The sequence below is a fragment of the Oncorhynchus gorbuscha genome, linkage group LG26 (assembly GCF_021184085.1).
Source record: "Oncorhynchus gorbuscha isolate QuinsamMale2020 ecotype Even-year linkage group LG26, OgorEven_v1.0, whole genome shotgun sequence".
NCBI lineage: Eukaryota > Metazoa > Chordata > Actinopteri > Salmoniformes > Salmonidae > Oncorhynchus > Oncorhynchus gorbuscha.
The window spans coordinates 19302197-19317270 of record NC_060198.1 but is presented as its reverse complement, the minus strand read 5'-3'; the positions used below and the strand labels follow the sequence as shown (position 1 = coordinate 19317270).

Here is a 15074-nt window from a genome sequence, read left to right as displayed (position 1 = left end):
CTCTGGCTGGGCCACTCAAGGACATGCAGAGACTTGTCCTGGAACCACTCCGGTGTTGTCTTGGCTGTGTGCATAGGGTCATTGTCCTGTTGAAAGGTGAACCTTCGCCCCAGTCTGAGGTCCTGAGTGCTCTGGAGCAGGTTTTCATCAAGGCTCTCTCTGTACTTTGCTCCGTTCATCTTTCCCTCGATCCCAACTAGTCTCCCAGTCAGTGATGCTGAAAAACACCACCACAGCATGATGCAGCCACCACCATGCTTCACCGTAGGGATGGTGCCAGGTTTCTTCCAGAGGTGACGCTTGGCATTCAGGCCAAAGAGGTCAATCTTGGTTTCATCAGACCAGAGAATCTTGTTTCTCATGGTCCGAGAGTCCATTAGGTGCCTTTTGGCAAACTCGGGGTATCATGTGCCTTTAACTGAGGAGTGGCTTCCGTCTGGCCACTCTACTGTAAAGGCCTGATTGGTGGAGTACTGCAGAGATGGTTGTCCTTCTGGAAGGTTCTCCAATCTCCACAGAAGAGCTTTGTCAGACCCAGGCCCTTTTCCCCCGATTGCTCAGTTTGACTGGGCGCCCAGCTCTAAGGATAGTCTTGGTGATTCCAAACTTCTTCCAATTTAAGAATGATGGAGGCCACTGTGTTCTTCAATGCTGCAGAAATGTTTTTTGGATCCTTCCCCGTGATCTGTGCCTCGAAACAATCCTGTCTTGGAGCTCTACAGATAATTATTTCGACCTCATGGCTTGTTTTTTTTCTCTGCCATGCACTGTCAACTGTGGGACCTTATATAGACAGGTGTGTGCCTTTCCAAATCATGTCCAATCAATGGAATTTTCCAATCAAGTTATAGAAACATCTCAAGGATGATCAATGGAAACGGGATGCAAATGAGCTCAATTTCGAGTCTCATAGCAAAGAGTCTAAATACTTATGCAAATAAGGTATTTCTGTTTTTTTATTTTGTATACATTTGTAAAAAATGTCTAAACCTGTTTTCACTTTGTCATTGTGGGGTATTGTGTGTAGATTGCTGAGTTTTTGTACATTTTTCAAAATCCATTTTAAAAGACTGAAACGTAACAAAATGTGGAAACGGTCAAGGGGTCTGAATACAGTCCGAAGGCACTGTGTATTATACTGTGAGTGGGGCCTTAACTGTGTGAAATCCAGTTTGCTCTCATATTTAACCCGCAGCCTGCTCGTGCCCTCTTCACCCCCCCCCCCCCCCCCCCCCCCCCCCCCCCCCGAGAGAGTGGATCCAGGTGGTAAATACAGTGCTGTGAAAAAGTATTTTCCCCCCTTACTTATTTTCTCTATTTTTGCATATTGTTGATACTGAATGTTATCAGATCTTAAACCTTTATCTAATATTAGGTTTTGTTGAAGATCTGATAATGTTCAGTATAAAAGAATATGCAAAAAATAGCAAAAATTAGAAAGTAGCTCCATAATTGTTGCTTTTAGGATAGACTCTGGCAAAGGCTTAGGGATGGGAGCTAACCATAGCACCTCCACAGGATCCATTCTACTCTACATCACTCCCTATTAGTCACGCTCTCCACCTTCATGGTTGCAAGATTGGACTGCTTAAAAGGGCTGCACCAGAATGTGCCTTTCCTTAGAACATTGCTTTTGGAGCATTTAAGCGCTACTGTAGGTTAATTTGCACTGAAAGTTGACTGTACACAGTGTGGGTAACTGAACTGTATCTGAGGGATGTGCTGTCTCCTGTTTTCAGGTTTGGAGCTCGACAAGGATACCAGTCGTCTGTGTGATAAAGACTGTCCAAAAGACTCACTAGGTGACATGACATTTTGCTCCGCGAGGCACTCTATTCTTCACTGGAATTCCTTGTCTTTTACTACCACTAGTTAGTTACTGGCATTAAAGCTTCTTTCACCTTTACTGCCGTTGGTGCTTTTGCTATTACTGCTATGGGACCTCCACAACTGCTACAATTTTATTTAATGTTGAAACCAAATCAAATGAGGGTTTTTACGAGCATTTCTGTAACACTACAGCAGCTACTACTACCACTGTACATCTATCACCACCTTCTAGCTGCCTAGTGCCTCTGCCCAGTGCCTCTGCCCAGTGCTTCTGCCTTGTGCCTCTGCCTAGTGCCTCTGCCTAGTGCCTCTGCCTAGTGCCTCTGCCTTGTGCCTCTGCCTTGTGCCTCTGCCTTGTGCCTCTGCCTTGTGCCTCTGCCTTGTGCCTCTGCCTTGTGCCTCTGCCTTGTGCCTCTGCCTAGTGTTACCTCAACCACTTCTTCTGTTGTGATATTTTCTCCTGCTAACTTTTGTTCCAGCCTTACACTAACACGCCTGATTAAACTGCTCTCCTCTTCTAATCTGGCATTTCCCAGCAGTTAAGAACATTATTGAAGTTGAGATGTGTGTCATGGTATTTAAAGCTACGCTATGCAGAAATCTCTCCGCCATTTCCTGGTTGCTAAAATTCTAATAATTTGACAAATTTCAGTTTGTGACAAATCAAGCAGTGTAGTGTAGAGAATCATTGTACCATCTAAACTGCTGTGAAATGTATATTCCACAACCAAAAACATTGTACACTAAACAAAAATGTAAAGTCTTGGTCCCATGTTTCATGAGCTGAAATAAATGTTCCACATGGACAAAAAGTTTATTTCTCTCAAATTTTGTGCAAAGATGTGTTTACATCCATGTTAGTGAGCATTTCTCATTTGCCAAGATAATAAATCCACCTGATAGGTGTGGCATATCAAGAAGCTGATTAAACAGCATGATCATTACACAGGTACACCTTATGATGGTGTCAATAAAATGGCACTCTAAAATTACACAACACAATGCCACAGATGTCTCAAGTTTTGAGGGACCATGCAATTGGCAGGCTAACTTCAGGAATGTATACCAGAGCTGTTGTCAGAGAATAGAATGTTAATTTCTCTACCATAAGCCGCCTCCAACGTCGTCTTAGAGAACTTGGTAATACGTCCAACCAGCTTCAAAATCGCAGACCATGTGGGCAAGCGGTTTGCTGATATCAACGTTGTGAACAGAGTGCCCCATGGTGGCAGTGGGGTTATGGTATGGGCAGGCATAAGCTACGGACAACCAACACAAAAGCATTTTATCAATGGCCAATTGAATGCACTGAGATACTGTTACGAGATCCTGAGGCCCATTGTCGTGCCATTCATCCTCCACCATCTGTACACAATTCCTGGAAGCTGAAAATGTCCCAGTTCTTTCATGGCTTGCATACTCACCAGACATGTATGGGATGCTCGGGATCGACGTGTACGACCACGTGTTCCAGTTCCCGGCAATATCCAGCAACTTCACGCAACCATTGAAGGGGATGGCACAACATTCCACAGGCCACAATCAACAGCCAGATTAACTCTATGCGAAGGAGATGTGTCGTACTGCATGAGGCAAATGGTGGTCACACCAGATATTGACTGGTTTTCTGATCCACGCCTCTGCCTTTTTTTTGTGTCTGTGAAATCTATAGATTAGGACCTAATAATAATAATAATAATAATAAAAAATCTAATGATTTCCTTATATGAAATGTAACTCAGTCAAATATTTGAAATTGTTGAATGCTGCATTTATGTTTTTGTTGACTGTATTTTCAGCCATTTGAAGCTGGTGTGCAAAACTAACTAAAAGTCGCAAAAAACGAAACGTAAGAAAGGGATGCATAGAAATAGAGCACATAGAACAGATCTACCCCCCAAAATAAGTTACCTATTGCGGCTTTAATAGTATTGTGTGTGTGTTTTCTTTAGCAGCGGACCAGGGTTCACTCTGCTCCATGTTGGACGTGGAGCAGGCCCAGCAGGCCATGGAGCTGTCCCGTGAGCTGAGTCGGAGGGTGGCTGCGTCGGAGGCTGCCGCTCTGGAGGCAGGGTAGGTGTACTGCGCCTTTGGGTGGGGCAGGCAGTTAAAGGAGCTTGACTTAGTAGAGAAGGGATTTAGTTATTGAAGGTCTTACATATGCGCATGTTTAACACCACTTACTGACTGAATGCACTGACAATAGCATGAATGCCGAAATATTGTTCATCCTCCTCTAAAGGAATCAATCGCTTTTATGATCAAAATATTCCGATTACAGGCCCAGTGTAGTCAAAAATGTGATTTTTCCTTCTCTCGTGTGTGTGTGTGTGTGTGTGTGTGTGTGTGTGTGTGTGTGTGTGTGTGTGTGTGTGTGTGTGTGTGTGTGTGTGTGTGTGTGTGTGTGTGTGTGTGTGTGTGTGTGTGTGTGTGTGTGTGTGTGTGTGTGTGTGTGTGTGTGTGTGTGTGTGTGTGTGTGTTAAAAAAAATCACATTGTGGTTGGAGTAATACTGTGAAATTGTGAAAAATATGATAATTCCTTTCTAGTGTAAGAGCTTTTTGAAAGACTGCCTAAAATTTCTGCCTGTTTTGGTGGGATGGAGTTTTGGCCTGCCTGGTGTCAACACAAACGAGCTAATAGACCAATAAGAAAGAGTTCCAGACCTCTCTGCCAATATCAGCTAGTTTTCAATGTTCTCCTCCTCACTCAGACCCCTCCCAGACACTCCTAGCAGTCCTTCTTGGAAAAATGGCTCTTTGCTAAGAAGCTATTTTTGTTTATTTTTGACTATTTTAATTGAAAACAATCACAGTAAGGTGCTTAATTGTAAAAATGTAAACATTTTCATAAATGACCTTCACTTCACATAAATGACCTTGAGTGTGGACCTACAACACTATTCACTTAAATATGTTTTAAGTCAGTGACCTGGTCACACCTGAAGTTAGCTAGTAAACAATACCATTTTTTTGTCAGTAGTTATACTCCACTTCAAAGAGTGGTGTAATTGATGCTGTATAAAAGCATATACCAATAAAGACAGACATAACGAAGAGGTCAAATTCTATAGACTGCTCTATAGACTCGCAAAACATGAAGAAGCCTGTCTCTCTATCTCTATATAGGGATGGTTCTCCTGCTCTGCTCACTGGCAAAGTCATCCAACTGGAAGAGATCCTCAGACAGCTTCAGTTCGACCTGCGAAAGGTATAGTCAACTCCCCGCAGCACATCAGCAATGTGTCCAGTGAATCGCTTAGCATGTATAACAATAATAACATGGTCATTTAGCTGATAGCTGCACATCCCTTTGGATGAAAGTAAACACGTGAATCAGTATACTACGATGATACACTAAAATGGTCTGTACAATTAGCTGTTGTTTTAAAATGTATGCTTCTCTGTTGGTGTATGTTGTAAATCATACAACCCCAGCGAAAACCAGTTGTCATAGTCAGGTGGAATATTGATTGTAAAAAGGACGTTTTGTCCGTTTTTTCAGCAACCAGAAAAATAGGTCTTTATCTGACCAGATAAACAGCAAAAATATGATTGCTTTCCCATGATGTGGTGACGTCGTCATATAATATGCATCTTTACCTGGCTACAACAGAGACCAGTTGCTTGTAATCTGGTTATATTTTGTATTCTCATTCAGAAAACCAGTGTACAACCAGACAATTATGTCACAATGAAGCCAAATCTTGTCTACTGTGCCAAATGATGATCATATGTATAGCCAATGTCATCATGCCAGGTTGCGTAATAACCTGTGTGTGTGTGTGTGTGTGTGTGTGTGTGTGTGTGTGTGTGTGTGTGTGTGTGTGTGTGTGTGTGTGTGTGTGTGTGTGTGTGTGTGTGTGTGTGTGTGTGTGTGTGTGTGTGTGTGTGTGTGTGTGTGTGTGTGTGTGTGTTCCCTCTCCACAGGAGCAAGAGGACAAGGCCATGTTGCAGGAGCAGGTCCAGCACTTGCGTCAGGACAACATGCGTCTGCACGAGGAGAGCCAAACGGCAGCCGGCCAGCTCAGGAAGTTCAGCGAATGGTTCCTAAACTCGGTCGACAACAAGAAGCCCTGAGCAACAAAAAAAAAAAACACTGACACACTGCAACATGGCCGTTAACTCCACATTACCTGAGCCAGTGGCGTGTCAAGAGGGACGATGTCTACAGTGATTCAAAGTGAATAGCCATCGCATGAGTGGGAGAAGTTGCGAGTTAGCGTGCTAATGCTAGTAGCATTGTTTTGTAATCAAAACAACAACATGAATTAGTGTAAATATACCAAGGGGAGGGGGAGGGTAAAGAGATACATTTATAGAAGGTTAAAATAAAGGGGAGGAAGGGAAGAATGCTTCAGATCTCATGTTTTTTTGATATTTGGTTATAGGAAGGAACATTGTGAATTTAAAAAAACAAATGAATGTAACTTATGTGAAATCTATATTCTTTTGTCGAATAAGGCAAGTGTAAACTTATCGGTTCCCTCAGTAAACAACAATGAAAAGAAGTTCACCCAAATACATTTACTCAACTTTACCTTGACTTTTAATGCATTACGTAATAACCAGGAAATAACTAAGGTGTTACAAGGTTCTTGTATAAGTTTTGTAAATACTCCACTTTTGAACAAAAAAATGAAATTGTCCTAGCAATAAATATGGTGATAGTCACAAAACTGTTATTAATGGTTAGCACTGATTGTGGTGTTGTCGAAATTGCGGTTGTATTGGATTACTTGGAAGTGTTTATTTTGCAGGAACAAAAACGTGCCTGACTTTAACCAGTGGTGTATGGATACTGTAGTCTTTTCTGTTGTTGTAGTCCCTCATCCTTTTCCAACCCCACACCTTGTCCACCACTCTCACTAATGATGTCTACCATGATTTTATGACCTTTTTCTTTTTGCCACAGAGAAAAGTATTCTTATGCAGTTGATCCTGAACACTTGCAGGTACATAAGGTACCACCAAGTGTACGAATTATGTATTTTCAATGCCAAAGTGTGTTTGATGTTCTTTGTACAGTACTTTAGAGAAAGTGTCTTGTAATTTAACACTCTTATTTAAATTTACCCTCCAAATTGTTTATTTTAATATTGAGTATTTTGATCCTTTCTGCACTAAAACAATTAATGGCTCCTTATTGGCAATGTCTGTATAGTTGGCAAGAGATGAGATATAAATACTATATACTTATAAAGGGTTATTTCTGGGAAGCCCAACGTTTGGATGCTGCTAGAATACAGCCTGTTGTTTTGTAAGCCTTTCTTTCTTTGTAAGATGTTTTGTTAAAGATGGGACAAAATGTTTGCTTTTTTAATAAATGTAGGATGTTGGAAAAAACCAAATGGACTCAACAGTGACATTTAATTCCAGCGACAACGTTTGTGAGTATTACGGTATTTTTTTTGTAATGTTCCGTGTTGTTTTGCAGACAAATTGTGTCTTAAACAGACATCCTATAGTATGCCCCTGACTATAATCAGTGCTAGACACTGTTTGATAAGTGGCATGCAGTCGTTTAGAGTATTGAATTATGGGTAACACTTGTACAGGGATCATATCTTCGGCACAATTGGGAATCCGCATAGTGCCTTCCTTTTTTATAGGTCAGGCCATTATTCAAAACAGCTCCTCTCTCCAAAGGATCTAGCAAAAAGTGATGCCTGGCTGGCTGGAAATGGGTATTCTGGAGTGTAGTACACTATCATCAAATCTTGTTAGACCCAGATGGGCCGGCAGTGTCCACAAGCATCATCTAGATAAACCTTGAATTATTCATGGCTTAGAAGAAATATCATTATAATACTTTCGCAATAGAATTTTCAGATCTGGATCCTGGAGCCATGTTAAAAGAATAAAAAATATAGATTTGCCCCAAAATGATGGTACTGTAAAGTATTTGGCTCAGAGGTCTCTGAGGAGTAGGGCTATCAGCTCTTATTTTGCTCAGTGCAAATAGCTGTCAAACTTGTGTCTTGTACTGGAGAATTCACACGATAGTAATCGGACTATAATTGCTTTTATTCCTTTTCGATTAGACTTAACATATTGGAAAGTCTTGTGTGTTGAGAAATCAGAGTATAGTATTTATTATATTATTATATTATATTATTTTCCTAAAACCTCACACAACCAAACTAGTCTCTTATGAAAACCTTGAATACATTCTGAAAACAAGGCCTAGATTTGATCGACACCAGTTTACCTCTTAAGGATCTCTACAGATCGGTGTCCCACCCTCGCGACGGTTGAGCTAATGTGCGCTAGTGTAATTAGCATGAGGTTGTAAGTAACAAAAACATTTCCCAGGACATAGACGTATCAGATATTGGTAGAAAGCTTAAATTATTAATCTAACTGCATTGTCCAATTTACAGTAGCTATTACAGTGAAATAATACCATGTTATTGTTTGAAAAATTATTAATAAACCAATTAGGCACATTTGGGCAGCCTTGATACAACATTTTGAACAGTTCTTTGGACCAGTCTAAAACTTTGCACATACTGCTACCATCTAGTGACCAACATCTAAATTGCACCTGGGCTGGAATAATAAATGATGGCCTTTCTCTTGCATTTCAAAGATGGTACAATTTTTATTTTATTTTGTGTTATCTTTTACCAGATCTATGTTATATTCTCCTACATTAATTTCACATTTCCACAAACTTCAAAGTGTTTCCTCTCAAATGGTATCAAGAATTTGCATGTCCTGAGCAGTTAGATTTGGGTATGTCATTTTGGTGAACATTTTAAAAAGGGGTGGATCCCTATCATGTCCAACTAAGAAGGCAACATACTCTCATTGTGTCCAACAGATGAGCCATTATGTATGGCAGATTGAGAACATTCCCATCCCTTAGGGACAATAACCTGTGGTATGGTGGGGAAGTCTGTACAGATATCAGCCCAGCCTGTCTACAACAGCAGGCCTATGTCCCAGATGCCTCTCCTGCAGCCCCCAGCCACCCAATTTAGGTCCCATTACCTCACCTCTCCACATCAAATCAAACTTTATTTGCCACGTACCGAATACAAGTGTAGACTTTACAGTGAAATGCTTACTTACAAGCCCTTAACTAACAGTGCAGTTCAAGAAGAAGAACATGTTTACTAAGTAGGCCAAAATAAAAAGTAACAATAAGAATAATAACGAGGCTATAAACAGGGGGGCGCTGGTACCGAGTCAGTGTGCGGGGTACAGGCTAGTTGAGGTAATCTGTACATGTAGGTGGGGGGAAGTGACTATGCATAGGTAACAAGCAGCAGTGTACAAGGGGGGGGGGGGGGTCAATGTTAATTGTCCGGTGGCGATTTTCATAAATTGTTCAGCAGTCCAATGGCTTGGGGGTAGAAGCTGTTGAGTAGCCTTTTGGTCCTAGACTTGGCGCTCCGGTACCGCTTGCCGTGCGTTGGCAGAGAAAACAGTCTATAACTTGGGTGACTGGAGTCAATTTTATGGGCTTTCTTCTGACACCACCTATTATTTAGGTCCTGGATGGCAGGTAGCTTGGCCCCAGTGATGTACTGGGCCATTTACACTACCCTCTGTAGCGCCTTACAGTCAGATGTCGAGCAGTTGCCATACCAGGCGGTGATGCAGCCATGCTCTCGATGGTGCAGCTGTAGAACCTGTTGAGGATCTGGGGACTAATGCCAAATCTTTTCAGTCTCCCGAGGGGGAAATGTTTTTGGCATGCCCTCTTCACGACTGTCTTGGTATGTTTGGACCATGATAGTTCGATGGTGATGCGGACACCAAGGAACTTGAAACTCTCAACCCGCTCCACTACAGCCCCGTCAATGTTAATGGGGGCCTGTCCGGCCTGCCTTTTCCTGTAGTCCACGATCAGCTCCTTTTCCTTACTCACATTGAGGGGAAGGTTGTTGTCCTGGCACCAGACTGACAGTTCTCCGATCTCCTCCCTATAGGCCGTCTCATCGTTGTCGGTCATGGTTGTGTCGTCAGCAAACTTAATGATGGTGTTGGAGTCATGTTTGGCCACGCAGCCGTGGGTGAACAGGGAATACAGGAGGGGACTAAGTACACACCCCTGTGGGGCCCCAGTGTCAAGGATCAGCGTGGCAGATGTCTTGTTGCCTACTCTTACCACCTGGGGGTGGCCCGTCAGAAAGTCCAGGATCCAGTTACAGAGGGAAGTGTTTAGTCCCAGAGTCCTTAGCTTAGGGATGATCTTCGTAGGCACTATGGTGTTGAACGCTGAGCTGTAGTCAATGAACAGCATTCTCACAAAGATGTTCCTTTTGTCCAGGTGAGAAAGGGCAGTGTGGAGTGCGATTGAGATTGTGTCATCTGCGGATCTGTTGGGGCGGTGTGCAAATTGGAGAGGATCTATGGTGTCCGGGAGAATGCTGTTGATGTGAGCCATGCCCAGCCTTTCAAAGCACTTCATGGCTACCGATGTGAGTGCCATGGGGCGGTAATAATTTAGGCAGGTTACCTTCACTTCCTTGGGCACAGGGACTATGGTGGTCTGCTTGAAACATGTAGGTATAACAGACTCGGTTCGGGAGAGGTTGAAAATGTCGGTGAAGACACTTGACAGTTGGTTTGCGCATGCTTTGAGTACACGTCCTGGTAATCCGTCTGTCGCAGCGGATTTGTGATTGCTGATCTGTTTGAAAGTTTTGTTCACATCGGCTGCCGAGAGCGGTATCACACAGTCATCCAGAACAGCTGGTGCTCTCGTGCATGCTTCAGTGTTGTTTGCCTTGAAGTGAGCATAAAATGCATTTAGCTGTATGTACGTACAGTCACTGTGGGGACAACGTCATCGATGCACTTTTTAAAAAATATATTTTTTAACTAGGCAAGTCAGTTAAGAACAAATTCTTATTTTCAATGACGGCCTAGGAACAGTGGGTTAACTGCCTGTTCAGGGGCAGAACGACAGATTTGTACCTTGTCAGCTCGGGATTTGCACTTGCAACCTTCCGGTTATGAGTCCAACGCTCTAACCAGCATGCGTCCCATCTAGCCATCTGGAAATGCAAATGCACTACGCTAAATGCTAATAGCACTCGTTAAAACTCAAACGTTCATTAAAACACACATGCAGGGTACTGAATTAAAGCTACACTCGTTGTGAATCCAGCCAACAAGTCAGATTTTTAAAATGCTTTTCGGCGAAAGCATGAGAAGCTATTATCTGATAGCATGCAACACCCCGAAATACCCGAAGGGGACGTAAACAAAATAATTAGCATAGCCGGCGCTACACAAAACGCAGAAATAAAATATAAAACATTCATTACCTTTGACGATCTTCTTTGTTGGCACTCCTAGATGTCCCATAAACATCACTATTGAGTCTTTTTTTCGATTAAATCGGTCCATATATACCTAAATATCGATCTATGAAGAGTGTGTGATCAAGGAAAAAACACAGTTTTAAAACGCAACGCCATTTTTTTTTATTAAAAAAGTCTACGATAAACTTTCACAAAACACTTCGAAATACTTTTGTAATCCAACTTTAGGTATTAGTAAATGTTAATAATCTATCAAATTGATCACGGGGCGATGTGTATTCAATAGCTCCACGTCTTGAAATCATGTTCAGAAATTTCTACTCCAAAACATCCTGTCGGAGACCGGAAGGAATGGGCTTTCTCTTACTCGTTTGACCAAGAAACAAAGCGCAGGCAATTGACAAGACTGGCGACATCGTGTGGAAGCTGTAGGACTTGCAATCTCAGCCCCATGTAATTTGGTTTCCCATAAACAATACATGCAAGTGGCGCATTGATACTTTTCCAGTTTTCAGTGATTAGTTTTTCTTGCACTTTTCGATGAAACGCAGGCTCTGTTATAGTCACAGCCGTGATTTAACCAGTTTTTGAAACGTCAGAGTGTTTTCTATCCACACATACCAATCATATGCATATACTATATTCCTGGCATGAGTAGCAGGACGCTGAAATGTTGTGCGATTTTTAACAGAATGTTCTAAAAAGTAGGGGGAGACTTAACAGGTTTAAGAACAAATTCCTATTTTCAATGACGGCCTAGGAACAGTGGGTTAACTGCCTGTTCAGGGGCAGAACAACAGATTTGTACCTTGTCAGCTCGGGATTTGAACTTGCAACCTTCCGGTTACGGGTCCAACGCTCTAACCACTAGGTTACCCTGCCGCCCCACTTATTGATGAAGCCGATGACTAAGGTATTCTTCAATGCCATTGGATGAATCCCAGAACATATTCCAGTCTGTGCTCTCAAAACAGTCCTGTAGTGTAGCATCCATGTCATCTGACCACTTCCGTATTGAGCGAGTCACTGGTACTTCCTGATTTTGTTTTTGCTTGTAAGCAGGAATCAGGAGGATAGAATTATTGTCAGATTTGCCAAATGGAGGGCGGAGAAGAGCTTTGTATGTATCTCTGTGTGTGGAGTAAAGGTGGTCTAGCATTTTTTTTCCTGGTTGCACGTGACATGCTGGTAAAAATGTGTTAAAACTGATTTACGTTTGCCTAAAGTCCCCGGCCACTAGGAGTGCCGCTTCTAGGTGAGCATTTTCGTCTTTGCTTATGGCCTTGTAGAGTTGGATGAGAGCGGTCTTTGTGCCAGCTTCGCTTTGTGGTGGTAAAGACGGCTACAAATAATACAGATGAGAACTCTCTTGGTAGATAGTGTGGTCGACAGCTTATCATAAAGTACTCTACCTCAGGCGAGCAATACCTCTAGACTTCTTTAATATTAGACATCGCGCACCAGCTGTTATTGACAAAAAGACACACACCCCCACCCCTCGTCTTACCAGAGGTAGTGTCTCTGTTCTGCCGGTGCATGGAATATCCCGCGAGCTCTATATTGTCCGTTTCTTCATTCAGCCACGTCTCGGTGAAACATAAGATGTTACAGTTTTTAATTTCCAGTTGGTAGGATCATCTTAATAGAAGCTCATCAATTTTATTTTCCAGAATGGGAGTTTGCTCGCTCACCTCTGGACTCTCAGAAGGATGCCTGATCTGCATCTTCTTTTCTGGCGTCTTTTCTTCATGCAAAAGGCGTGGATCCGGGCCTGTTCCAGGCGAAGCAGGATATCTTTCTCGTCGGATTCATTAAAGGAAAAAGTTTATTCCAGTCCGCGCTGAGTAATCGCTTTTCTGATATCCAGAAGTTATTTTCGATCATAAGAGACAATAGCAGCAAAATTATGAACACAATACGTTTTTTAAAATAAGTTACACAAAACACACAAAAAATTACAAAATTACACAATTGGTTGGCAGAATGTAAAACCTCAGCAGTGTTCTTTGGTGCCATCTTCTCTGTCATATGGTTTGGCCACATATGTAAAAAGTGGAGGAACCGAGAGAGACACACACCCACTCAAACATGCAATTGGGAGCAGACACACACGCATGCACATTGTTGAAGTCCAGGAGGAGTAGCAAGGTTTGGTTGGAGATGAAAAAGAGAGTTAAAAAAATGAGGGCCCGAGAGAAACAGAAGGACAGGAGGAGAAAAGCGATCAAACAGGAGAGGCATCCTGCAAGTAGGGGAAGACAAATGGGCCAGTGGAATAGTTCGAAGTTAGCTTTTTTTTAAAGATCAATGGAAGAAAAATAGGATGGATGGAGTGCTGAATATTGAATGGAGCACCATTGTCACCCCCTTTACTCTAGCTCATGTTTCACCTTCCATTTCAAAACCCCAGCGTTCTCCTCAGTGGAGCCGATCAGAGTATTTTTGAGCACTTTGGTGGTTGCGTGGGAAACGGATAGAGCACCTGCCGCATGACAAAGTGTTTTTAGGATGAGAGCCCCGACCCGAGAAGTGTGACACGAAATGAGAAGATGCTGTGTACCATCCTTCCCAATGATCCCATGTTTTGAACGAATAGTTGACTTAATGGAACAACACTTTACAAAGATGCTTGCGAAGCACAAGGCACGCTAAATCCCGAACAGAAGCGTTCAACCGAAGGGAAAAAGAAAGCTATGCAATGTTGTAAGTGCCGGAGTTTGTCATGGAGAGGGATCTATAATTCATAGGTTCGATGACCTGATTTCATGAAAAAATGCTGCGAGAGAGGGAAAAAAGATCAATGCATTGGTATTTTTCACTGAGTTCTACACACACAATGGAAAGCAGGAAGTGTAGAGAAAGATCAGAGACCTCTATGGCTCGGGGTTAAAATGCAAATTGTGCAATGGTTTCAGCTGTGGTGCCCCAAAGGTTTGGGCTTTCTAGGCCAGAGTGTATTCTCAGCAGTGAGCTTTAGGTCAAAATGAGAACATTTTTCTAATAGTAATCATGGGAATGCAATGGTAATTTGGAGCATATTGCTGTGTATGTGACCGACCGTGTATCAAAGCTTAATCTAAGCATCATTAGGGCTCCATCAACTTTGCTTTTCACTGCGCAGTCCTTTCAAATAAGTTGGAACATTGTTTCTCCCCCGAACTAATCAAGGGCTTGATGATAAGTTGAGTGGTTGGAACAGTTAAAATGGGATAAAGCAGAACAAGTTAAATGTGCAACCTTTCGGGTACACAGGGACCAGGATTGAAAAACGTTGATGTCTTATCTTCTCAGAAAATTGCAAAGCCAACAGAGGTTTAGGGCAGGCCAGACTCATGAAAAGGTTCAGGCAAAGTCACATCTCCCGACGGTCCTACAGGGAGAATTCAGCAGCTCTTACTACCAAGGTTAGCCATGCTGACAGTTTGGTCCGGTGCCCTGAATGAAAAATTCCCGAAGCCATCTGTCAGTAGAGTTGTGAGGAGATGAAGGATATCAAGGATCTGGAAAGATTCTGGATGGAGGTGTAATATCCCTCCCAATGTGTTCTCCAATCTCATAAAACATTTATGAAAACGGCTCAGTGTTAGCAGGGTGCTGCAGTATTGATAATAGGGGGTACAATCAGTTTGACCCAGTCTTTTTGAGATATGTTATATTACGTGTTTAACAGAATCTATTTCTCTGAGTTGTTGTACTTTGACTTTCCCACGGGATGTATCACCATAGAAACGCAGCATTCCTTTTATAATTGGCACTGGGACACATAAAAGGATATGGCTTCTACTGTGGCATCAATGCATTGAAAACTGTCAGCGTCTCTCACAACCACAATACCGGTCCACACATGGCGACAATCCAATCAAGACAGCCACAGGTCCAGATGTCAATGTCTCTGTGTACAGTACATATTTCTATCTATTTTTCTGCATAGGTTATCTAAGCATAGGTCTTTACCTGTTCAATTG

General features: G+C 42.4%; 1 protein-coding gene across 6 annotated transcripts in view; it reads left to right on the top strand.

The window, feature by feature from the left end:
* The window catches only part of LOC124015681 (signal-induced proliferation-associated 1-like protein 2), a 108466-nt gene extending 101270 nt beyond the window's left edge, over positions 1 to 7196 (top strand). For 2 of the 6 annotated variants that reach the window (XM_046331075.1, XM_046331077.1), the window contains 4 exons: positions 1740 to 1802; positions 3786 to 3903; positions 4958 to 5039; positions 5759 to 7195. In XM_046331075.1, the coding sequence (XP_046187031.1) occupies positions 1740 to 1802; positions 3786 to 3903; positions 4958 to 5039; positions 5759 to 5908 (413 nt within the window). In that variant the 3' untranslated portion in view covers positions 5909 to 7195. Of the gene's footprint in view, positions 1 to 1739; positions 1803 to 3782; positions 3904 to 4957; positions 5040 to 5758 lie in introns of all 6 variants that reach the window. The other 4 variants (XM_046331073.1, XM_046331076.1, XM_046331079.1 and 1 more) reach the window with 3 other exon arrangements.
* Positions 7197 to 15074: the final 7878 nt, after the last annotated feature.